Source organism: Mastigoproctus giganteus, chromosome 13 (genome assembly GCF_048544385.1).
Source record: "Mastigoproctus giganteus isolate SK-2022 chromosome 13, ASM4854438v1, whole genome shotgun sequence".
NCBI lineage: Eukaryota > Metazoa > Arthropoda > Arachnida > Uropygi > Thelyphonidae > Mastigoproctus > Mastigoproctus giganteus.
The window spans coordinates 120,710,919-120,737,710 of NC_143587.1; the positions used below are offsets into that span (position 1 = coordinate 120,710,919).

General features: G+C 36.5%; 1 protein-coding gene across 2 annotated transcripts in view; it reads left to right on the plus strand.

The window, feature by feature from the left end:
• The window catches only part of LOC150076406 (general transcription factor 3C polypeptide 3), a 327,130-nt gene that overhangs the window by 235,281 nt on the left and 65,057 nt on the right, over positions 1 to 26,792 (plus strand). For both annotated transcript variants that reach the window (XR_016547855.1, XM_090388164.1), the window contains exons 21-22: positions 1,726 to 1,812; positions 22,265 to 22,363. Coding sequence is in view for 1 of the 2 variants with exons in the window: in XM_090388164.1 (XP_090244290.1) it covers positions 1,726 to 1,812; positions 22,265 to 22,363 (186 nt within the window). In the remaining variant the exon portion in view is untranslated. The remainder of the gene's footprint in view (positions 1 to 1,725; positions 1,813 to 22,264; positions 22,364 to 26,792) is intronic.

Sequence of the window (26,792 nt, forward strand, 5' to 3'; positions counted from 1 at the left end):
TTCGTTCTTATTTTACTGTTAAAAATGGAGAAAAATAATAAATTGCACAGTTTCCGGCCAATATTATTCTTATTGAATCTGGAGCTAAAGTAAACTAAACTGAAATTCACTCAAGGTTTCCGAGAAAACCCAGTAATCTCTGTGATATTTTTCTAAAGTACTTTTCTGAAGGTCACATAGAATTCTAGAGGACACAACCATAAAACAATAAAAACAGTTTGCAGTTTTTGGTTTATTGAGCTTTTTGTTTGTAGAATCTGTTATAAATGGATAGTAAACTTAATCTTTCGCTTATTGGAATCAAAATTCAATTTTCAAAAGTGACCACTATAACTGGAGCTTACTGTACTACCATTAATAAAAAAAAAAAAAAAAAAGAAAAGAAAGATCAGTCTTTCAAATTATTCCGGATAACTGACGTTCTGCTGTAATCTGAAACTAAACAAACACGGCATCGACACTTGTACAGTATCATGCCAGTCTTCAAGCAAAAAGCCAAGTAATTACAAAGACAGTGACAGGTTGCCTAATGTGTTCTCCCACACAATTTGTGCATGAAAACTTAAAAAAAAAAAAAAAATCGCTTCAGAAACTATTGCAATAAAAGTTTGACTGTAATTAAGAAGATAGAAAAAATTTTACATTTTTAATTATTCATCGACAATAATGTGGGAGTGTTATTTTTTAGGGTCACCTCTGAAGTGACCCTCAAAATTAACCTCTGGGTTTACAAATTGAACTGTTATTTGCATTTTAACCTTTAGTACTATGTTTTGTAAATAAAAACTTTTAGCAATGTAAATAAGTTCAGTTGTTAGTCCTTAATATTTGTTCATGTGTTTTTCCAAAACAGCTCAAGCATTAGATATGCCTCTCTAAAATTTGAAAAATTTTAAAATCCAGCACTCTCAACTCCTAAGGGGTGGCAGATTTTAAAGAGTTTACTGTAATATCCCAGACTCATGTAGCTCCTAGGATTTACCAGTTTAAATTAGTAAAAGTCCAAAATATCAATGTATTTCTCCCTCTGATAAAGCAAATCAGAGTAAATTTACACTGATGACAGCTGTGTGTAGCATCATTGCGGATTGAACCTGTGAAATGCTCTTCAATTATCTAAATGAAGTACTGTGTGTGTGTTAGGCACTCTGAATGTAATGAATATGTTACCCAAACAACCTTGGACATATATACCACCTTGTTTAAAAATTGGAAAAGTGATAATAGCATTTGCAGTTATCACAAACCTCTGTTTAATTTTTAAACTAGGGCATACATATATATATATATATATACCCTATCCCCAAAAGACTGTTGGTAACAGTGTAAAAAGGGAAGCAATAATAATTTCAGATATGTTCCACATTAACTTTTTATTCGCTTTTTTGAGTTTTAAACAAGGGCATAGGGGGATATATCTTTTATTCCCTCAAGGGAATAAGAGAGATATTCACTATATTTGGAGATATAGTGATATGCTCACTGTATTCAGAGCACCTAATATACACTACTTCTCCCAGATAATGGGAGAGAATTCACAAATACAATATAAAATGTGATTTTACTAATGCAAACTGGTAAGTCATAGGATTTATCATATCAGAGTAGTAAAAGTTCAAAATAAAATAAATTGTGTTGATATTTCAGTCTTTCACAGTAACGTATATAAATTTAAGTACTGATATACCTCCTTTATGAAAATAACACTATTCTTATGAATTGCAGGATACTGATTTCATTGCACTTCTGGCATGCTTCTTTAACAGAAATCATAGATATGCATATTATCTTGTAAGAGATTTAGTTTTGAAAGTGAGTATTAACTGTTTTGAGCCTACTAAGAATGTTAATCTTTAGTCATTATAATATTGTCAGTGTATATATTATATTACTGTTCAATTCATAATATATTACTGTTCAATTCATAATATATTACTATTCAATCCTATTTTACTAAAAATACAATTTTTTTAACATTTTATCTAGTCTCTTATCATTATTTATTGTGCTGTTAATTATCTTATTAACTTGTTATCTTAACTTCTTTAAGCATCTTGTAAATTTCTCTTTTTGAATTCAAAATCCAAACATTTAATAATTCACACTTTCTTTATGACAACTCTCCTAGCTTACCCCCTGTATTTTTGTGCATTCTTAGCGAAAAATCTTTTCTTTTCTGAAAAGGGAATACCTGTGTTGACTGACTCATGGAGTAAATAATTCTGACCTAGCATAAAAGTGAATGCATACTGATATATATTTATGGATTTTTGTTTGTTGCATAATTTATATTTTGGATGGAAGGCAATTTTGGATCCCTTCCATCCAAAATATAAATTACTAAACAAACAAAAATATATAGTTTAGTGCAAAAGCATCATTTTAACATAGCCATCTACCAAAGTAGTTAAATTAATTAATTAAATTGGCATCATTTTGGTTATATCTCATATTGTGAATGCCTTCACAATGAGTTGCCACGGTATTGTACTACCTCAAATAGTAACACTTTACCAGTGGAGAAGACTACTGTTACTTATTCTCAGCGGATACCACTAGCCAGACGGCACCGTTTCAAAGCTTGTTGGCTTCTCCTCAGTGGGTGGGCAGGTACCCTGGTGTTTGCAATAGTGACAACCCAGTTATGAAGTATAACTTCACAATATGTGAGCATTGTGGATTAACTCAAGACTTGAAGGAATCTGCAAGGCTTTAGGGGGTAAATTTCTATCAGCATGGCCCACACTTGTAGGTAGAAGGAATTTGTTTTGTAGAGACGGGATACACTTAAACAAAGGTGGTGCAAAAGTTTTTGCCAATATTATTGAGGATACCTTAAAGGTTCAGGGAAACTGCTAGTTAGGGGGGATGTGGGTAATACTGACACGCGTTTATCTAATAATATTGGTCAATGTAACTCTTGCACATACCTTAAGAGTTCTTATCTGTTACCCCAACTGGACGTATTATCTAGATGTTCTGGGGGCAAAGACGCTTCACGTGCGCGGGTAGCTAATATCAGGGAAGAGAGCCTAAAAAACTTCAAGGGTTGTGTTAGGGTTGTTAAATATACAAGAACAGTAAATCTTAATTGTTTATACAGTAACGTTAGAAGTGTCGTCAATAAAATGAGCGAATTCGAACTGCTGGTTAAAACAAGTAACGCGGACATAATAGGGCTTACAGAGACGTGGTGCCACCCGGAAATTGGGGATGATGAGTTTCAGTACGGCTTGTATAATGTATTTAGGAAGGATAGGTTAGATAGAAGGGGTGGTGGGGTAATGCTTCTTATCAGAAGCAGCCTGAGTGCGACGATAGCTTTCCCGGATTCAGACGTTTCACATGCTAGTATAGAGTCTGTATGGTGTGAGATAGTTGGAAACAAAGGTATAATGCGAGTAGGAGTAATCTACAGACCAGGTGATTGTGAAGATTATGACAAAAGCCTCTACATGCAAATGGAATGGGCAAGTAAGCGTCAATGCCTTATTATGGGTGATTTCAATTTGCCTCTAATTGATTGGAGTAAATGGGAAGGAAACTCGACATGGGGAACAAAATTTTTAAATCAACTAGATGACTGTTATTTGTATCAACATGTCAGGGAAAGTACTAGAGAAAAGAATATCCTAGACCTCATCATCACACATGAATCAGATGACATAACAGGGCTGACAGTAGAGGAACCAGTAGCAGGAAGTGATCACGGAGTTCTACGGTGGATGATGACGAGAGAGGTAGCAGAAGTAAAAGGCAAAGGAATGGGTTTTAATTTCAGAAAAGGAAATTACGATGCCTTCAGGTACTACATGGCCTCTATTAACTGGGTAGATATCGCGCAGAGAATGAATACAATTGAACTGTGGTACGCTTTTAAAACATTAATCACAGATGCCTTGAATGCGTATATACCATTAAAAAAATACTCCACGAGGAGGGTTCCAAGTTGGATGACTAGTGAAGTTGCCGCATTACTTGAGCAGAAAAAGGTGGCATGGAAAGGTTACAGAACAATAAAAAGTACTGAAGCCTATAACAGCTACAAGGTGATGTGTAATAGAGCCACAGAAAAGGTTCGACAGGCAAAGGCAGTTTATGAGAAATCACTAGCAAACAGAGCAAAGAGGGGGGATAAAGAATTCTTCACATATATAAATGCCAAGAAGAGCAGGACAAACCAGATCGGACCTTTACGTAAGGGAAAGGGGATAGTAATAAATACACCAGCTGCCGTTGCAGATGAACTCAACAGTTATTTTGCATCGATATTTACAAATGAAAAGCCTTTTGTGGCAATGGGAAATTGTGGGAGCGAAGTTAAAAAATATGTAATTAATGATATTGAAATTTCGCAAGATTATTTAATGAAAAAACTTTCGAGCCTACAGACCAGTAAAGCTCCTGGAGTTGATGGAATATACCCTATAATCTTAAGAGAGGCGGCAAGCGAGTGCATTGAACCATTGAGGCTAATTATGCGAGCATCATTAGACTCTGGGGAGATTCCCTTGGATTGGAAAAGTGCAAATGTATCTCCCATACATAAGGGTGGCTCTAAAAGTGAAGTTGGAAATTATCGACCTGTCAGTCTGACTTCAGTAGTAGGGAAAATCATGGAGGCAATGATCAAGGGTGGAATTCAGGATCATTTGGATTGAATTGAAATTCTCAAGGATACTCAGCATGGTTTCGTAAAGGGAAAATCATGTTTAACAAATCTGGTTCGCTATTTCGAAAGGGTCACTCACGAGCTGGATTTAGGGAATAATTTCGACATTGTTTATTTAGATTTCAGCAAAGCTTTTGACTCAGTCCCACATGAGCGGTTGCTTTATAAGCTGGAACAGGTTGGAATCACTGGGAAAATCCTTAGATGGATAGAAGGATGGCTTCAGGACAGGAGGCAGAGGGTTGTGATAAATGGCTATTCCTCAGATTGGGTTGAGGTAAGAAGTGGGGTTCCCCAAGGATCAGTATTAGGACCACTGTTGTTTTTAATTTTCATAAACGACATTGATGAAGGGATAGAGGGCGTGATGTCTAAATTTGCAGATGATGTTAAAATTGGAAGAGTAGTTAATGATCACTGTCAAGCTGAGCTTCTTCAGAGAGACCTAGATAGACTTCAGGAATGGTCAGAAAAATGGCAGCTGTGCTTTAATCCAACAAAGTGTAAGGTATTACACCTGGGAAACAGTAATCCCAAAAAAACTTATTTACTTGGTGGAGTTCAACTAAACCCAGTACTGGAGGAAAGGGACTTGGGTGTTACGATACGGTCAGACATGAAATTCTCTGAGCATTGTAAACAGGTTGCAAGGAAGGCCCATGGTGTCCTATCGAACTTTTGCAAGTAGAGATAGGGACGTGATAATCCCATTATATAAGGCTTATGTTAGACCACACTTGGAATACTGTGTTCAAGTATGGAGACCGCACCTGAAGAAAGACATCGAGCTTCTTGAAAGGGTGCAAAGAAGGGTAACTCGCCTGGTGAGATCGGCAAAAGGGCGTCCTTATGAAGAAAGACTTCGAATATGTGGGTTGCAGAGTTTGGAAACTAGACACCTTAGAGGAGATTTGATTGAGGTGTTTAAGGCTCTGAGAGGCATCAGTAAAATGAATGAGGACGAAATTTTCAAGATTATAAATGATGCTAGAACTAGGGGACATAAATTCAAGTTACGGGGGGATGTTTAGATTGGACTGCAGGAAGTTCTATTTTAGCCAGCGAGTTATAAATTACTGGAATAAGTTGCCTTCATGGGTGGTAGAGGCCGACAGTTTGGGGAAATTCAAAGGTCATCTGGATAGTACTTTCGGGTAAGGGAAGCGCATAGGATGATAGGTTTAATTTCCTTTTTATTTATTTTTTATTTTATTATTATTTTTTTATTTATTAATTATTATTATTTAGTTATTTATTTATTTATTTTTTTGTTTTTATCATTGTTTTGTTCGGATTTTTTTTTTTTTTTTTTTTTTTGGCTGGTGCAGCATAAGCCATAGGCTTTCTTGCACCATGCGGCCGTTACTAATACTAATACTAAATACTAATACTACTAATATGGCTGTTAGTTTATGTGACAGCAGGAGTGTCTATTTCTATGATAATTCCTCGCCTAATCTTGCATTTAAATTGCTTTGGAATATTTTATAGTCCAAACACAAGTACATAAATAAATAGGATCATGCTCTAGGTCAATCAATGTGCATATAATTAATTGATAACTATTACAATAGCATTAACACCACATATCTACAGGGCGCCTCCGTAGCCAGGTGGGAAGGAGCAGCAGTGCATAGCACACGCTTCTTGATTAGACCGGGGTTCGAGCCCATCACCACCAAATACGGAGGATGCGGAAAGGTCAGGGAATGACCACCGCATATCCCGGAGCTGCTGCTGCTGCTGCTGCTGTTGTTTGGTTTTTAGGAGCATTAGCAAGGCCATATTGCTCCGGGAATATGCGGTGGTCATTCCCTTGACCTTTCCACATCCTCCGTATTTGGTGGTGACGGGCTCGAACCCCGGTCTAATCAAGAAGCGTGTGCTACGCACTGCTGCTCCTTCCCACCTGGCTACGGAGGCACCTATCCCGGAGCAATATGGCCTTAGTTGCTAATGCTCCTAAAAACCAAATAACAAACAAACAAACAAACATATCTACAACTACAACATCAACCTGAAAATTAAAAGTTTATTCTTTTTAGCAATTAAGTATATATATGTTAAGACCAAGCATTAACCTGAGCAATAACTTTATATTCTTCATTCATATACTGTTCACTTTCCTTCAAATAATTTTTTTCCATACTCTGGTCTGTTAGTTTATGACGGCAGGATTGTCTGTTTTTATGATAATTCCTCATCTAATCTTGCCTACTGTTATTTAAACTGCTATACCATTGCCTGTGACCACAACACACAAGTGAGCATATACACGTGGCTCTCTCTTGGCAGCAAGTTGCCAGGTAGGCCAGTAGATATACCCAGTTACAAAAACTGCATTTATACAGAAAAGTCTCATAAATAGCATGTATATTTGTATAACAAAAGGCAATATGATTACTAGACTTTGGATTATATGCAATTGCATATGTAAATGCATATTGTGGCCATTGTAGTCATTAGTGCTTATAAATACATATAACACAAATATTACAAACAATACTGCATGTAACTTGATCTCAGAACTATGTAACAATTCACTGTATTGGAATTAAATTAGCATGGGGTAATATTTCACTGAGCTTGAGAAAATTTCTCAAATCGGCATGGAAAATGTTTTCTAAGATCCAAACCTTACATAAAATTGTATATATATGTATATTCTTATTTTTTTATTATTATTATTATTATTTTAGAAAGGAAGGGGAGGCAATCAATGGAGTCTTGTATTTTCAAAAAAACGGAAGAAAATATGTTTATTTCTGGATGTTGAGGGAGCTCCTCCAGTACAGAGTAGGTAATAGGGGCAACATTAGAGAGAAAAGGAAATAAATGCTTTGAGAGTAAACTGCACCACACACATAGTAAACACAAGAATTATAACCATTGGGCCAAATGAGGACCTTCAAGCAAGGGAAGTAGTAGGCAGTATATAAAAATAGCGAAAACAAAATGAAAGAGACCAAGCAATTTCAGATCATAATGTAAAGATGGTAAAACCCCTACTACACTATTGGATAGTGGAAATCTTGTAGACGGAGAGGTCTTCAGTGGGGAACCCTTTTTTCTAGAATTGTGGGAGTACAGTGGTGATGTGTCAAAAATGGTGGATAAAAGGGGCCGCTGACGAGTGTTGCCTATCAGGTGGCTTAGATAGAAAACAACTGATAATTCTGTGGGGAAAGGGTCCTGGAGTGAGAGATTAAAGTGCAAATTGAGAAAATAGTGCTAGAAAATGAAAGGAAAGAAAAAATAAACTTGTTAAATGTGCCAAAAATTAAATCAGTTAAAAAACTTTGTATGGAATAATGGATCGGCAATTATGGATAAGATTTTGATACAGATGGCTTTATTGTGTTCTGTGTTGTTTGCAAAAAGAATGTTCCATGCAAGGAACATTCTAAATTTCACATGTTGGTCGATCTTGAATCTAATATTCAAAATCAACCAACACGTGAAAACAACATTGCATGTTATGGCCCAGCAAAGGAAGAGCAAGAAAAAATTTCCAGAGTAGTCACTTTTAACCAAACCATGTACTTCAAAAGAAGAGAAAAGTGATTTTCAAAGGATTTCTGTCTCACCCTGGTAAGCAGCAATATCCCTTTCAATAAGTTAAACAATTGGTGTGCCAACCGGGCTAGCCGGATAGGTAAAGTGCCTGCCTGGCAACCCAAAGGTCGTGGGTTCGAATCCCGCCTCGAGCTTGGATCAGAATAGAAAATGCAAAAATCTTGGGAGGTGCAATATGGCCACAGAAGCTGATACTCCAACAACAAAAAAAAAAAAAAAAATCGAGTTGTCAAGCAATTTTTAAAAAAATATTTTATAAATCAAAATAATCCGGACAAATCTATCTTGGGAAATAATTACCTCAATGCTATTTATGATGACGTTATTCGCAAAATTTGTCAGGTTACAGCCACTCCCCGATTAATGTAAGGGTTGCGTTCCACAGAACTCTACGTAAGTCGGATTTTACCTAACTCAAAATTTCTCCCATGCTTGTGCAGCACTTGTAACTGTGCTCACTGAATTGATTGAATCAAAAAATAAATGTTCAACGAACATTTGAATAGAATTATTTATTGGAAAAATTACAAAAGCATGCAATTTAAAAAATTTTAAAATTATAAAATTACAAAAAAAAGAGAGGAGACAGGCATAACATCAGTAAGTTTTATCTCTCAAGCATCATAGCCAGAATCGACGTCTTCGGCTGATAAATACACCTCTGCGCAGCTTGAGGGCTGTGGATATTTAGAAGGGGTCAGCCACTCAGCCTTACGAAAGAACATATTAATGGATGACTGGAGGGTGGCTTTTTTCTTTTCATCGTAGATTTATTTGTAGCAAGCAAGCATATCATTCACCCCTCTGTTAACTTTTAAGAATCATTTGCTGTCAGGATCCATCTTTTCAAACCTCGCATTGCCGATGCAATTTCAGGAAATGCCATTGCCATCTCTCTGGTGATGAAGCATCTTGGCTCCTCATTTGGTTCATCTTGAGCTTCATCAGCATTTTCTTCTTTCACTATCACTGCCTGCAAGTCAATAAGTTCTTTGTTAGATAATTCCTTCTCTCCTTCCTCAATTAACTCCTCCACGTCTTTGGCAACAACCTCCAACTGAAGTAGTTCTGCAACCTTTACAATCTTATCTGTAACCTCTTCATATGATTCGTCTTTTTCAAACCCTTCGAAGCCTTTTACGTGTTGTGGGCATATTTTCTTCCTTGCACCATTTAAACAACTTTTAGTAATTTCCACCCAGACTTTAAGATGGTGTGGTAAATATTGTAAGATTTCCAAAAGTCTCTTGACGTAAACTTTTTCTTACCGTCTCTGCAGACAATGCCTGAGTAAATGTTGTGCATAAATAGTATGCTTTTAAATTTGAAATAACACCCTGATCCATAGGTTGGATGAGTGAAGTCATGTTTGGCAGTAGAAATGTGACTCTCACGTTCGAATTGAAATTATCTAGCTGCATAGGATGTCCAGGAGCATTATCTATCTAATAGAAGCAAAATCTTGAAAGGAACGTCATTGTCGCTAAAATATTTTTCAACCTTGGAAATGAAGCAGCATTTAAACCAATTCTCAAAGAGAGATACTGTTATCCATGCTCTCTGGTTCGATCGGAAATTCATGGGCAGGGGGCTTTATTGATGCCCTTAAATGCACAAGGATTTCCAGAATGGTACACAAGCAGTGATATTAATCTGTAATTAGTAGCCTTTTGAAGCCTTGAAACCTGGCATTGCCTTTTTCTCTTTGGCAATGTATGTTCGATCCGACATTTTTTTCCAATACAGAGCAGTCTCGTCAACGTTAAAAATTTGCTGCATTGAATAGCTGCCTTCAGCAATAATTTTTTCAACACATCACAAAATTTCTCTGCAGCTGCAGAATCAGCTCTGGTGATTTCACTGAATACTTTAATGTTTGGAAACCAGTGCGATTCTTGAACCTATTAAACCTCCCATTGCTTGTCACGAACTTGGCTTGGGGTTCACCATACTTATCCTTAATATCTTCATAAATACTCGTTGCTTTTGCTTGAATGGCCATTGGACTCAGGGGACTTGCTTATGAATATGATTTTACATTCAAATTATTAATAGCTGTTCAATCTTCGATATAGTACCTGAACATTGTTTTGTGATCACTGTTCTTAAATGCATTGATCCTTTAACATGTTCTTTTATATGCGCGCTGTCCCTTTAAATAGTATTCATTGCTGAAGCAGCGAGATCTAATTCCCTTGCAATAGATGACAAACTTTGTCCTGCTTCGTACTTCTTAATCATTTTCATCATCATTTCTAAATCAATTTTGTTTTGTTTCCTATCACTGCCATCACTTGCACTTTCCGTGGTCACCTTCCCTTCATTATTGTAATAAGTAAATAGGAATAAAGAGAAGTTTTTGAAAATTTGGTTTTTTTATATGATTGAAGATTTCAGTGAAGGGGAACACATTTCACCATAATACCATAACGTAAAAACCCACAGAATTCCAATTATTGGGATTATCGCAAATGCAATAAGATCGAGTTTACTACCTGTTTATAGTAAATTGCATTAACAGAAAAGCCCAATAAACTGAAAAGTGCAAATTGTTTTTATTGTTTTATGGTAGTGACCTCCAGAAATGTGCTTTAGAAAAATATCACAACGGCATTCAAAATTGATTCTTATAATGGAACATATGGTAATGATGAAAGTATAATGCAGTTTCCTTTATAAATATGACCATTTAGAGAGATAAATAACTTAGTAATCTTAGTAATATAGCGAAAATTTCAAACTCCAAGAACTTGGAATGAATTACAAAAAAAAAAAAAATAAAAATAACAATATGTTATTGGGTTCGCATTATGATATTTTCAAAATACCTCCATTTATCCCTATGGGATGCAAAATGCATTTCCACGATTTTGTTCAGTTTGCACCGGCCGGCAAAAACTTACGTAAAGTTGAGTATTATGTGAGTCGGGGAGTTCCTGTATTAGAGAAAACTACTTTGGATCTCAACATATGTTTGTGGCCACTATACTGCACATTTTATATGTGGAAAATTAGATGCAGATCCATCACATCCATATTTACTTGCTTTTAAGGTTCTCAAAAAAGTGAATTACTCAACAATAGTAAGATTTTGTAATTAGCATTAGCATTAGTAGAGGCATTTGATGCAAGAAAGCAAGCTTATGTAGCATCAGCCAAAAAAAAAAAAAAAAAAACCACTTCCACTTCACCCCTCTGTTCGTTCAAAATACCTGTCCAGCTGAGCCTTAAACTTATTTAGGCTATCAACCTCCACCACAAGGGATGGAAGTCTGTTCCACCAACCAACCACCCGCTGGCTAAAGGCAAATTTCCGCACGTCTATCCTACATCTGTCTTTCCTCAATTTGAATTTATGCCCTCTCAGGTGATTTTTCTGAGCTAGAGGAAGAATCCCATCAGCATTGAGCATGCTTAAACCATTCAAGGCTTTATACACCTCTATCAGATCACCTTGCTGGTGCCTAGTCTCCAGACACTGTAATTTGCAAAACTTAAGCCTTTCTTCGTAAGAGCACCCCTTTGTTCCATTCACTAATCTTGTTGCCCTTCTCTGTACTCGTTCCAGCAGCTCTACATCCTTCTTGAAATGAGGCCTCCAGACCTGTATACAGTACTCTAGGTGTGGCCTGACCATCGCCTTATACAATGGAATAATCACCTCCTTATCCCTGCTGGAAAAATTCCTGTATATCATTGACAATACTCCATGAGCTACTCTTGCAGCCCGTCTGCACTGCTCAGAGAACTTCATATCTGCCTGCACAACCACCCCCAAGTCCCTTTCATTCTCTACCACTGTCAGTGTTGTACCACAGAGTTGATACGTTGCTCTGGGGTTGCTGTTTCCCATGTGTAGTACTTTACATTTGTCAATGTTAAACTTCATTTGCCACCTCTCAGCCCATCTGCTCAACCTTTCCAGATCCTGTTGCAGCAGCATAGTGTCAGTAGTGTCCTTGACAACCCTGCCAACCTTTGTATCGTCTGCAAACTTGGACATTAATCCCGATATACCATCATCAATATCATTTATAAATACAGAAAACAATAATGGACCCAACACTGAGCCCTGAGGGACTCCACTAATAACATCAGTCCACGATGAGCAGTGTCCATTGATTACCACTCTCTGTCTTCTCCCCCTCAACCACCCCTTTATCCATAGCAGCAATTTGCCTCCAATGTCACACTGCTCCAATTTGTGTAGCAGTCTTCCATGTGCAACAGTATCAAAAGCCTTTCTAAGATCCAAGTATATAATATCAAAGTTATTCCCTGCATCCAGTTCTTGTGTGACTGCATCATAGTATCCAATCAAGTTGGTCAGGCAAGACTTCCCCTTAACAAAACCATGCTGTGTCTGAGCTATAACTGAAGTCTTGTCTAAATGATCCTGCAGTGCTTCTTTAACCAGTGCCTCCATTAATTTTCCTGGAACAGAAGTTAAGCTCACAGGTCTATAATTACTTGTGTCAGCCTTTGATCCTCCTTTGTGAATTGGGGTCACATTTGCACATTTCCAGTCTATGGGTACCTCCCCTGAGTCCAAGGAAGCTCTCATAATTATGGCTAAGGGTTTGCTTACTTCCTTTGCTGCCTCCTTTAATATAACTGGATAGATCCCATCCACCCCGGGTGCCTTTCTTGTGTTTATCTTCAACAGTTTCTCCTCCACTTTACTCCCAGTTATTTCAAGATTCTGTAGCTTACTGCTAGAGTTGAATACACCTCTGGCATTCCCCTCGCTGAATACCTCCTCATGTGTGAATGTCGATGCAAAATATTCATTTAGTTTGTTAGCTACCTGAGCAGGATCATCAACACTTGACCCATCAATATCAAGTGGACCAATCTGATTCATCCCCTTCCTTCTAGAGTTTACATAAGTAAAGAACTCTTTGCTGTTTTTCTTTGCATCCCTTGCCAAGGATTTCTCGTAATCTGCCTTCGCCTGCCTAACCTCCTTTGTAACTTGGTTGCATATCAACTTGTATCTATCATAGGCTTCTGTGTCATGTGTTAATTTGTATGTATCCCATGCATTTTTCTTCTCTGCCATATGCCTCATTAGTTCATCTGACATCCATTTTGGCCTAAACCTTGAACAATATTTCTTAGTTGGTATGTAAAGCCTAGTAGCTTCCAAGATAAGTTCTTTGAATGCTTCCCATTTTGAATTTGCTGTTGGTAACATCATCAGTTGGTCCCACTGTATAGAATTTAAATACTGTCTCAGTCCATCATAGTCGCCTTTACGGAAGCAATAACCCTTCCCTTTACCCCTAATGGTAGTTACCTCTTTGAGTAAATCCCACTTCAGCACACTGTGATCACTGCCACCTAGTGGTTCATTTATCTGCAGATTCTTAATGCATGAAGAATCACTGCTGATAATCAAATCAAGAGTATTACTCCCTCTAGTTGCCTCCCGAACATGCTGATGTAGAAAACAATCATCCAATAAATCCACAAAAGCCCTGCTAGTGTGTGAGTAACCAGCCCCCAAAATCCAGTCAATATCTGGGAAATTAAAATCTCCCATTATAAGACACTCTGATTTACTGGCCCACTCTATTTCCCTGTACAGTTCCTTATTATACTCATCAGAGTCATTAGGCCTATAGCACACTCCTACTCTCAATTTTGATCTCCCAATGTTTATGTCACACCAAACTGACTCCACACTGCACTGTCCAGCGATGTCGACTGGCTTCACTTCCTTGGTTTTTATGTGTTTCTTAACTAATAGCATAACACCTCCCCCCTTCCTATCCTGTCTATCCTTTCTGTAGACGTTGTACTCCCCAAATTCAGAGATGAATTTGGGGAGTACAACGGATTAATGATTGGGGATTAATGATTCAGAGAGTCTGCATTTTAGTTAGAGATGCTGCTTTGTACATGGTAAAAAACACTTCTGCATTACAAGTTTTCTATCCAAATCTGGTCCATGTTAGTTGTTTAGCCTGTGGTTTACATAGGTTGGCAGAGGCAGTTCAGCAGAATTTTGGTGAAATTGGCAAACTTATTTCTAGTATAAAAAAGATTTTGTCAAAAGTGCCTTTGAGAATACCAACTTATCCTACTCTTCCTCTCCCATCTGATCCTGTTCTCACAAAATGGGTAGCATGGTTACAAGCAGTATCATTTAATGCTAAAAATTTTGATTCTATAAAAGAAATCATTGATTCCTTGGATAGTACACATTCAGCAACTGTTGGTGGTTCTAAGGCAATGCTTTCTGATTCTTTGGCTAGAAAACATTTATTTTTATATAAACCTATTTCAGCTGGTTACTTAGTTTTATAACTGAACTTGAAATATGGGGATGTTCTTTGAACAGCATATTGAGAGATAGAAAAAGTTTAATTGCAAATTTAAACATGTTTGAAAGCATAGGAGAAGAAATAATATGAAATCAGGATTTCACACGTTAAGGAAAATAGATGAATTCATAAATGGGAAAGGAAATGAACTTCCATTTCAAGTAGAGGCTTCAAAAGATCACGTTTTAAAATACAGCCGAGTCACTTCCATAGAAGTTGAAAGGTCATTTTCTGTGTATAAAATGACCTTGGATAATAAATGCAAAATTTACATGGAATCACTTTGAGAAATATATTATTGCATATTGTAACAAAAATTATTCCAGGTATGAGTTTTGAAAGGAAAAACTTAAAAAAAGATGTTAAAACTTTTCATAAACAGTTTTATTAAATTAAAATGTTTACAAAGAAATTATGGTTCAGTTAATTGTAATAAACAAGTAATAAGTGCAAAAATTGTAGTGCATATATTAGCGTTTTGGTGTTAATATATTTTAGTACATATTTGACCTGTTTTTAATGCATATAATCCAATGTCTAATCATTACTTAGTTAAGGCAAAGGTATATTGATGATCGCTAATGCCATTAAATAATTGAACATTACATGATTACTGCATATTTATTGATATAATTAAAACTATTATGCCATTAAAATTATTTGAATATAACCTATAATACATGCCATAGCTAAACTATAAATTGTGTTCATGTACTAGCATGTCTAATGCACCAGTTATTTATATGCAGCTAAGGGTAATAGTGAAGAAAGGCAAAAGGGATTTTAGAACTAACATTAACAAAATATATACCAGATTAATATTATTAATATTTAAATTTATCACCTGCTGATTACAGCATGTATACATTGATGGGCACTCAACAGGGACCATCAGCCATCGATGTACAAGTGAAAGTAATCAGCAATATATATAGTCTGTTTCTATGATCCATATTCCAGTTTAACAAGTGTTTATTAATCGATATAGAATTTTATAAGAAAGTATCTTGAAATTATATCATTTGGGGAGTTGATTTAGTTGTAAACTAGAAATAATGGGTTAATTAAAATGTAAACTGGAAATAATGGACCATTGGACTGACAGATGGTGGCAAAATTAATTAAAATCATAGAATTAACCCAAAAATGCTCTTACCATAGTATAGCTGAATAAGAAAAGACCATGTGCATTTACCATCCTGACAATATGCATATGTTGCAGTGCCATTTAACTGTGTTTGTGTTTAGGTTTTTTAAACTATTCTGTTAACCCAACTCTTCCCAGGCCATGATAACTGTTAACCGCCGACCAGGCTAGCCGGGTAGGTAAAGTGCCTGCCTGGCAACCCAAAGGTCACGGGTTCGATTCCCGCATCGGGCTGGATATCATGATGGTGCCAAACCAACCGGTTGGTTGGATATCCTGGCCACAATACATGAAGGAAGCAAGAAAAAACTGATTCCTTCCTGTATTGATCACATCATACGAAATGAATAAATAAATTAAAATAACTGTTAACCTACAAAGACATGTTGGATCCACAGTTAAGAAAGGATATAATAACTTTACAGCTACTCCACAGTATGCCTCACATAATATACATTAAACGAAATCATACATTAAAGTAACTAAGAAAATTTCTTGTGCTGTAGTGACATTAGTATTATGTGATATAAATAGAAATGAAAATAAAATAAAGTAAAAGTAAAACAAAATAAAAATAAAGTAAAGAATAAAATCCGAGTCTAATGCCTGCCAGTATAGTAGACATCACCAAAGGTCATTCATCATACCAGGCAGGCAAATAAGGACCATACCATAACTATATGTGTACAGTTGTTCAAAAACTGTAAGACACAGATGGCTGGAAGGTTTTCTGCTACCTCATTTTTTGCTGATATATGGGCATCAGCACTATAATATATTCCAAAAGTTTAACACTAACAAATGCAAAGTACTGCATATGGGTAAAGTAACCCCAGAGAAGTGTGCCAAGTGTGTGGTACTACACTTAGTCGTGGTAGAAAATGTAAAACACCTGGGAGTAATTGTGAATTCAGATATGATGTTTTCTGAGCAGTGCAGACAGGCTGCCAGAACAGGTCATGGGATATTGTCAATGATATACAGGAATTTTGCTAGTGGGGGAAAGGAGGTGATTATCCCTTTGTATAAGGCAGTGGTAAGGCCATGCATTGAGTACTGCATAGGTCTGAAGGCCTCATTTTAGGAAGGATGTAGAGTTGCTTGGGTGAGTACAGAGAAAGGCAACAAGATTGGTGAGGGAAACGAAGGGGTCCTCTTACTGAGAAAGGCTTAAGTTCTGCAATTGCAGCGGCTGGAGACTAGGCATCTGCAAGGTGATCTAATTAATGTTATAAGGCCTTGAATGGGTTGAGCAGGCTCAATTCTGATGGGATTCTTGCTCAGATTACAAACCTGAGAGTGCATAAATTCAAATTGAGGAAAGACAGTTGTAGATTGCCGAAATTTGCCTTTAGCCATAGGGTATTTGATTGCTGCAACAAACTTCTATCTGTCATTGTGGAAGTTGATAGCCTAAATAAATTCATGGAGAAACTGGACAATCTTTTGGAGAGAATGGATGTGTGTTTTTTTTTTTTTTTTTTTTTTTTTTGGCTGATGCTACATAAGCTTGCTTTCTTGCATCACATGCCTCTATTATTACTACTTTACAGTAATAGTTGATAATTTTTCATAAAACTTGGAGAATTATAAGAATGATTTTCTGTTTATTGCAAAGAGAATTTCTGATGAAAACTGGAGAAAATACTGTTTTGCTTTTGTGCGTTTTCCTGATTTGTATGAGAAGCTATTATATAACCAGATCAAGAATTTGCAGATAAAGGAACCACTAGGTGGCAGTGATCACAGTGTACTGATCTGGGATTTACTTAAAGATATAATTACCATCAGGGGCAAAGGAAAGGGTTTGTGCTTCCATAAAGGTGAGTACAGTGGTCTCAGACAGTTTTTAAATTCTGTACAGTGGGATCAACTGACGATGTTACCAACAGTAAATTCTAAGTGGGAAGCATTCAAGGAATTAATCTTGGATGCTACTAAAAGTTTCATACCTATTAAGAAATATTGTTCAAGGTTTAGGTCTAAATTGTTATCAAATGAACTAATGAGACTTGTGACAGAGAAGAAAAATGCATGGGATGAATATAAATTATCAAGCGACTCAGAAGCCTATGGCAGATATAAGCCAGTCTATAATCAGGTCACAAAGGAGGTTAGGCAGGCGAAGGCAGATTACAAGAAATCTTTTACAAAAGATGCTAAGAAAAATAGCAAGGATTTATTTACTTATATAAACTCTAAAAGGAAGGGGATGAATCTGATTGGTCCACTTGATATCGATGGTTCCACTGTTGATGATCCTGCTCAGATAGCAAACAAACTGAATGAGTATTTTGCATCTACATTCACACATGAGGAGTTATTAAGGTTTGAAAATGGCAGAAGGTTATCAAATTGTAGCAGGGTGCTTAATGATTTTGTAATAACTGAGAGCAAAGTGGAGGAGAAATTGTTGATGTTAAACATAAGAAAGGCACCCGGGGGGGGGGGGGGATCTATCCAGTTATATATTAAAGGAGGTGGCAAAGCAACTAAACAAACCCTTAGCCATAATTATGAGAGCATCCTTGGACTCGGGGGAGGTCCCGATGGACTGGAGATGTGCAAATGTATCCCCAATTCACAAAGGGGGATCAAAGGGTGACACGAGTAATTACAGACCACTTAGTTTAACTTCTGTTCCCGGTAAAATAAAGGAGTCACTGGTTAAAGATAAATTGCAGGATCATCTAGACAAGACCGCAGCAATAATTCAGACACAGCATGAGTTTGTTAAGGGAAAGTCTTGTCTGACAAATTTGATAGGATATTATGATGTGGTTACAAAGAAACTGGATGCAAAAAATAATTTTGATATCATATATTTGGATTTCAGGAAAGCTTTTGACACTGTTGCGCATGGAAGACTATTGTACAAATTGGAGCAGAATGGTATTAAGGGTAAGTTGCTACAATGGATAAAAGGATGGTTAAGAGGGAGAAGACAGGGTGGTAATCAATGGGTGCTGCTCTTCTTGGACTAATGTTATTAGTGGAGTCCCACAGGGTTCGGTGTTAGGTCCACTGTTGTTTTGTATATTTATCAATGATATTGATGAAGGTATATCAGGCTTAGTGTCGAAATTTGCAGATAATACAAAGGTTGGCAAGGTTGTTAATGACAGTAATGGCAGTGTGCTACTGCAACAGGATCTAGATAATTTGGGCAGATGGGCTAAGAAGTGGAAACCGAAGTTTAACCTTGACAAATGCAAAGTACTGCATATGGGTAGAAGTAACCCCAGAGAAACATACCAACTGTGTGGTACTACACTTAAGGTGGTAGAAAATGAAAAAGACATGGTAGTAATTGTGCAGTTAGATATGAAGTTTTCTGAGCAATGCAGACAGGCAGGGCAGATCATGGGGTTTTGTTCAAGTGATATATAGGAATTTTTCTAGCAGGGAAAAGGAGGTGATTGTTCCTCTATATAAGGCAATGGTCAGCTCATGCCTTGAGTACTGCGTACAGGTCTGGAGGCCTCATTTTCAGAATAGATTTGCTTGAACGTGTACAGAGAAGGGCAACAAGATTGGTGAGTGGAATGAAGGGATCCTCTTACCAAGAGAGGCTTAAGTTCTGCAGATTGCAGTGGCTGGAGACTAGGCACCTCCCTGCTGATCTGATTGAGGTGTATAAGGCCTTGAATGGGTTGAGCACGCTGAATTCTGATGGGATCCTTCCACTTGTTCAGATTACAAACCTAAGGGGGCATAAATTCAAATTAAGAAAAGACAGATGTAGAATAGATGTGCGGAAATTTGCCTTTAGCCAGCGGGTGGTTAATTGCTGGAACAAACTTTCATCTGTCGTTGTGGAAGTTGATAGGTTAAATAAATTAAGGAGGAACTGGACAGGCATTTGGAGGGAATGTTGCGATTTTTTTTTTTTTTTTTTTTATGGCTGATGCTGCATAAGTTCATACACTTGCTTTCTTGCATCACATGCCACTACTACTACTATTTTTATGTTTGAACTGTTTGGAATACTACTGTTTTGCATGCCTAAAAGAACTCTCAGAACAGAACACTACTTAAAGGATTTAAAGATAGCAAAAAAGGTAAAATTACTTTATGAAACTAGAAATTAATAAATAAATAAATTAATTAATAAAAATTTTGAACCTTTATTGCACAATGGACATTTCCATTGTTACTTTCATGTTAACTCTGGTGGCGCATGGATCTATATATAATCGACTCAAACCGATTTTAAAAATTAAAAACTTTAAAATTTTGTTGTTTACAATAAGAGGGCCACTTCTTCTCAAAACTGTTTATATATTTAAAACTGTTTGTATTATCCGAATGGATTAAACTGTGTGCACTATAAAACCAAACATTGTTAGCTCTAAATATAGTTTTAGCCAGTGGCCACTGTTCATTTGAATTAATTTAAAATGCAAATACTGTTTGTTTTTTCAGTTGTAAACTAAAATCTCTGAAGCTTTGTAAATTTTAATTTCATCTAACTAATGAAACTGTGAATGTTTTATAATCAGTTGTCAATTTATTTTAGCAAATCCTAGTCTTTTGATATCTAACTGAAGATAAGAGCTTCTAACGTGTTTTGACTTGGAAATCCCAAGTGGCCATAATAAAAAGCAGTGAAAAGTGATTTATATATGCAGAAATGGCAACTAAATTTTTTATATATTATATATCTAACTCTGTTGATATAAATGGGGTAGTCATGTGTAATCATTTGCTGACTGTTTACCACACTATTGTTTGACAGTCCTTATAATAATAAAGCTTTTGTTTCAAGAAAGGATGCTAGCAATATTTTCAGTAATATTACTTATCTTTGAATTAGTGTTAATGCATTCAAGAAGAGAAGAGTTGCAGTAAGTATCAAGGCAACTTTCCTACTTAAAAGATTATTGAAATGTTCTTCCAGATATACAAGCATTCATTCTTCCCATGTTTGCCTGGCAGGGCAAACATGGTGAGTTTGTGTTGGCACTGTCCTGTCTGTTCTTTCTGTAAATGTAGTACTCTCTCCATATTCATATTCCACATCCCCTTTGTCTGATATCCCTATTATGTTCATATTTAATGGCCTAACTAAATTCCTCAAATTTATTTACTATATTCCTAGCATTGGTATACAAGAATGTGTGCACCCATTTTTGCTCCTGCTAACCCTAACATATCCATTGTAGTTGCTCTTACCATGAGGGCAGCCAACAGGCCTTGCAATTCCCTACACCTTGTTTTTTTTTTTTTTTTGGCTGCTGTGTGTCTCAATAGAAGAATCAGTTTCACCAGTGCCTATGGTTGTTGTAAAACTATTAGTCTCTATATCCCTACCCCCCCCCCCCCCAAGCTAACAGTTTTTCAATCCACTAACACTATCCTGAAAGCATCAGCAAATATTCTTGCACCCTTTTCATTTAAGTTCTTCAAGTTCTTGTAAAAATGGTCTCTTCTATTAACAAGTGCAGATATGAATGGAAAAAATTCTATCCCATGAGCTTTCACATTCTCTCCGGGACCAAATTGATTGACATTGCTCTAATTATATACTCTCCTTCCTGTCATGTCTGGATAGAATTGCAGATACTTTCAAATTTAAGTGAGATTGATGTTAGAGTTAAGAAATCCTTATGGATTAACACGTTCACTGCATCTGACATATATAACCATTCAGTGGTACCTCAAGTGCTGTGCCATAACACATGTAGTTGGTTATTCTTAAGCGGCAATGTACAAGCGGTGTAAAAGCACATGAAATGAACTACTGAATTCTTTCAGCACACCAGTTAAACTCTGGGCTATTAGCATCAATGATTCATTTATGTTTATAGTTTGGTACACATTTTTATTAGTTTTTTTTTTTTTTTTTTTCTTGTCTTGTGGTTAATGTATGTACATAGAATAAAACTAAACAATTGTCTTTTTCTGATTTTTACATCTTAGCCCAAGAGTGGGTGTTCACTTTCCAACCATTATTTACAAATTTTCGGAATGTTATTTCTCAACATTCCAAAAATTATAGCACATTGAATTCCTCCCCTCTCAGATATAGGTGATAGTGAATGTGTTAAACTTTAGTTCCTTCAACTGTTTTTTTTTTTTTTTTTTTTAAGTTCTTATATTGAATTGTTCAATTATTTTAATTGAGATAATTTTAAATTAATTAAAAACTAATAACTATTAGTGGTTAGTCTTTAGAACAAGATTCTTACCATTGGATCTTTGTGACAACAAGTGATGGGCACGTCTAGCTCTGCCCACTGCTTCACATTGATTGGAGGATCTAGTCCTGGGAGCAAAATCACTTCCCGATTTTAAACCAGTGTCAAAGAGGAATAATTGGGAAACAATTTTCCCCTTTGCCACTGGTTGTAAATCGAGAAACAGAATTACACACAGGAATATATATAGTAAAACGGCATTCACTTTAATGCAAAATCATGGTGATTAGCAGCCAATCACTGCAAAGCAGTGGGTAGAGCTAGACCTGCCCATCACTTGTTGCAAAGATCCATGGCTAAGAACCTTGATCTAAAGACTAATCCTGTTAATTTTTTCTAGGAAATGAGCTGTGTTAAGGCATGGAATCTTTTTTCTCAAATTGTTGGAATAGGTCCTGACATACGACATAACAGGTTTTGTCTCCGTTTAATGATGAGGGTAATGCTTTTTAATAGTTATATATTATTATGATTTCTAATGGTGCAAAGCTTTTTTGTCTTGGTTTTATGAATGTTTATTTAAGAATTTAATATTGAATATTTATTAAATGATCTGTAATAAATACAAATTGATTATAAAGGAACTTGATCATTCAGAATCAAATTTCTGAACAGCAACTGGTTGTAGTCTTCCAGACTTCTGTATTTAGGTTATTGGAATTATGTTTCCAGGAAGTGGAAGTTTAGAATTTGCCACAAGGGACACTGTTGTTACCTAATTGCCATGATGTAGATTTTGGGTAAAACAGGATACAAAGATCCAACTGCTTTCTTACAGGCGCCTCCGTAGCCAGGTGGGAAGGAGCAGCAGTGCGTAGCACACGCTTCTTGATTAGCCCGGGGTTCGAGCCTGTCACCACCAAATACGGAGGATGCGGAAAGGTCAGGGAATGACCACCGCATATCCCGGAGCAATATGGCCTTAGTTGCTAATGCTCCTAAAAACAAACAAACAAACAAACTGCTTTCTTACAGCATAACCATGCCACTCACAGTTGAGCAAGGAGCTGAGATAATAACACTTTTACACCTATAGGGGTTTGCTACAATCTGTATAATGGGAAAATTTGAAACAGTCGTTGCACATATGCACACACATAAATACATCTCTCTCTCTCTCTCTCTCTCTCTCTCTCTCTCTCTCTCTCTCTCTCTCTCTCTCTCTGTGTGTGTGTGTGTGTTTTGATAATGATTAATATATGGAATTTATGGCTAGTGCCATTTTTTTTTTGTATATTATGTACATGTAATATACTTCACCTATGCTTTCTCCATAGATTTATCTAGTTATGTCTTTTATGATAATCTTCCCCATAAACTAATACATATATTTATATGTACAGGTAGTTCCCGCTTTACGAGTTCTTTTTTTCAAGTATCAACAAATTCGAAAATACGAACATTAATTGCAATAAATAAATGCTAAACATTCATAAATACTGCATTTCAAGCCATGTGCATTGCTATACAATACTACAGTACTACTTAATATTGTATAGCTATGCTTAAGGGTTAAAAATTGATAATAATCGTACAGATGTTATATGATAATATAAAGTTGGCTACCGATGTTTAATGACAATGTTGTGCATTATGGTATTCAAGCTATGAAAAGTCAGATGACTTAAAAAAAAAAAAAAAAAGCAAGTTACTACTGTATGTTTGTTTGTTTGTTCAGGCAGATGAGAGCATCTCATTGACTCACATAACATAAAGCAGTTACCAGGCTGACATTACAAAGAGTGGTCATGTTGTTGTTCATTTTCGCTGTCTCATCTTATTTCATATTTATCCCCATTATTAATACTGTATAGCATGCCAAAACAAAGTAATACTACAAAGAGTGATATTAATAAAAAGAAACAGTGAAGAGGAATAACATTGGAAACAAAATATGAGATCATAAGCAAACGTGATCTCGTTATTCTTCATCATTATCAGTCGATGACGATGAAGAATAAACAATCTTTAATGTTTGTATGGCAAAAATAATTTCTTTATTATTATAATTTGCTTGATTTTAAGGCCATGTTTTCATTTCTTTGGATAAATAAATCATTGGTTAAGCATAAACTATTGTTTTGTTGACCTTTATTTAACATTGCTATGGTCAAACATTATTGTTGAGAACATAACCTCTGTTTTTAACATTACGTCTATGGGAAATGAATTCCCATTTTATGAGCGCACGCTAGGCATGAATTAACTCATAAAGTTGAGAAGAGAAGAAGTGCTCCAGTGTATGGGTTGAATGATGAGAAGACAGAAGATACTTGTTAGCATTGGACTTGAATTTCTGTAGATTGTATAATTTTTAAGGAATAAATGCGAAGGAAGGTTGTTTCAGAGAACAGAAATCTATTATATTATTAGTGAAGAAGCCACTGTCAATGAAAGAGGACCTACAAGAATCCAAGCCATTAGCATACATCTGGAGTTTCTGACCCCAGCAGTATAGAAAGTACTGTATGCCATCTGAAAAATCTTTCCATAAAAGTCATGTAATGAAATGCACCACATAAACGAGTGCTGTTGCATATATCACTGTAATATCTACATATCAGTTATATTTTTAGTGGATATGTAATTCAGCACTTTATTGCCGAGTTGTTGGAGATTGATGAACTTAATTTGTGGTTTCAACAAGAGGAAGCAACTGCTCATACTACAAATTCTACAGCAGAGGTGGCCATTAAATTCTTTGGGATGCAAATGTTTACAGCATGAAGGAAAAGTATACTCTCTAACAATTCTAGAAATTTGGTCATATTGTAGCAAAGAATTGCATTGACCATTGACAGCACCACCATGGAAATAGTAGTAATTTGCCTTACAGTGGCGTTTTTACTTTAACAATCTGGTCTTATTTATTTGCCACCTGGAACTGACATTCCCTAAAGAGATCTTGATAGTAGTAGTAGTAGTATGTGATGCAAGAAAGCAAGTGTATGAGCTTATTTATGCAGCATCAGCCAAAAAAAATAAAAAAATTACACCATTCCCTCCAAATGTCTATCCAGTTCCTCCTTAAATTTATTTAACCTATCAACTTACAACGACAGATGCAAGTTTGTTCCAGCAATTAACCACCCGCTGGCTAAAGGCAAATTTCCGCACATCTATTCTACCTCTGTCTTTTCTTAATTTGAATTTATGCCCCCTTAGGTTCGTAATCTGAACAAGTGGAAGGATCCCATCAAAATTCAGCGTGCTCAACCCATTCAAGGCCTTATACACCTCAATCAGATCACCACGCAGGTGCCTAGTCTCCAGCCACTGCAATTTGCAGGACTTAAGCCTCTCTTGGTAAGAGGATCCCTTCATTCCCCTCACCAATCTTGTTGCCCTTCTCTGTACACGCTCAAGCAAATCTACATTCTTCCTAAAATGAGGCCTCCAGACCTGTACGCAGTACTCAAGCCGTGGCCTGACCATTGCCTTATACAGAGGGATAATCACCTCCTTTTCCCTGCTAGCAAAATTCCTATATATCATTGACAAAACCCCATGACCTGCCCTGGCAACCTGTCTGCATTGCTCAGAAAACTTCATATCTGACTGTACAATTATTCCCAGGTCTTTTTCATTTTCTACCACCTTAAGTGTAGTACCACATAGTTGGTATGTTTCTCTGGGGTTACTTCTACCCATATGCAGTACTTTGCATTTGTCAAGGTTAAACTTCAGTTGCCACTTTTTAGCCCATCTGCCCAAATTATCTAGATCCTGTTGCAGTAGTACATTAACAACCCTGCCAACCTTTGTATCATCTGCAAACTTCGACACTAAGCCTGATATACCTTCATCAATATCATTGATAAATATACAAAACAACAGAGGACCCAACACCAAACTCTATGGGACTCCCCTAATAACATTAGTCCACGAAAAGCAGCACCCATTAATTACCACCCTCTGTCTTCTCCCACTCAACCATCCTTTTATCCATTGTAGCAACTTACCCTTAATACCATTCTGCTCCAATTTGTACAATAGTCTTCCATGCGCAACAGTGTCAAAAGCTTTCCTGAAATCCAAATATATGATATCAAAATTATTTTTTGCATCCAGTTCCTTTGTAACCACATCATAATATCCTATCAGATTTGTCAGAGAAGACTTTCCCTTAACAAACCCATGCTGTGTCTGAATTATTGCTGCAGTCTTGTCTAGATGATCCTGCAATGCATCTTTAACCAGTGACTCCTTTATTTTACCCGGAACAGAAGTTAAACTAACTAGTCTGTAGTTATTCGTGTCACCCTTCGATCCCCCCTTTGTGAATTGGGGATATATTGATGATCTTGTAATGTAGTTGCCATCCTCTTTCTTACTTATTAGGGATTTTAATGGATATAACACCCTGCGGGGTAGTGCTGACATCAATGGAAGGTGATGGGTCATAGAACATATGCTCACCAGACTTCTCATTATTAGTATATCCTCAACTTATTAGGACTCTCCCTTTTAAATGTGGGAACAAACATCTTCCACATGCCAACCCATATGTTTTCTGCCATTGTTCTTTCTATCTACTCCCCTCTGCTCCGCTTCCCTTATGTGGGAAGTGGAGTAGAAACTATACAGAAGTGATCATTTCCCTGTGATAACCACCTTGATTAGTGGGAGACTTTTCCTTTTAAGCTATCCTAGTGGAAGATTGATCAGGCTGACTGGAATGCCTTCCAGCAGGCCCCGGGTGCCAAGCAATTGTGATCGAGCATTTTCTCTGTGTTTAAAGAGTGATTATCTAAAAGCGATTTATAGTTATTTTAAGTTCCTGTCCTTAAGAAATTTATTTTTTAATATCAGCTATTGTTACAAAAAGTACTTATACAGAGCAAGTTAAAAAAGCTACCTTTCTTTAT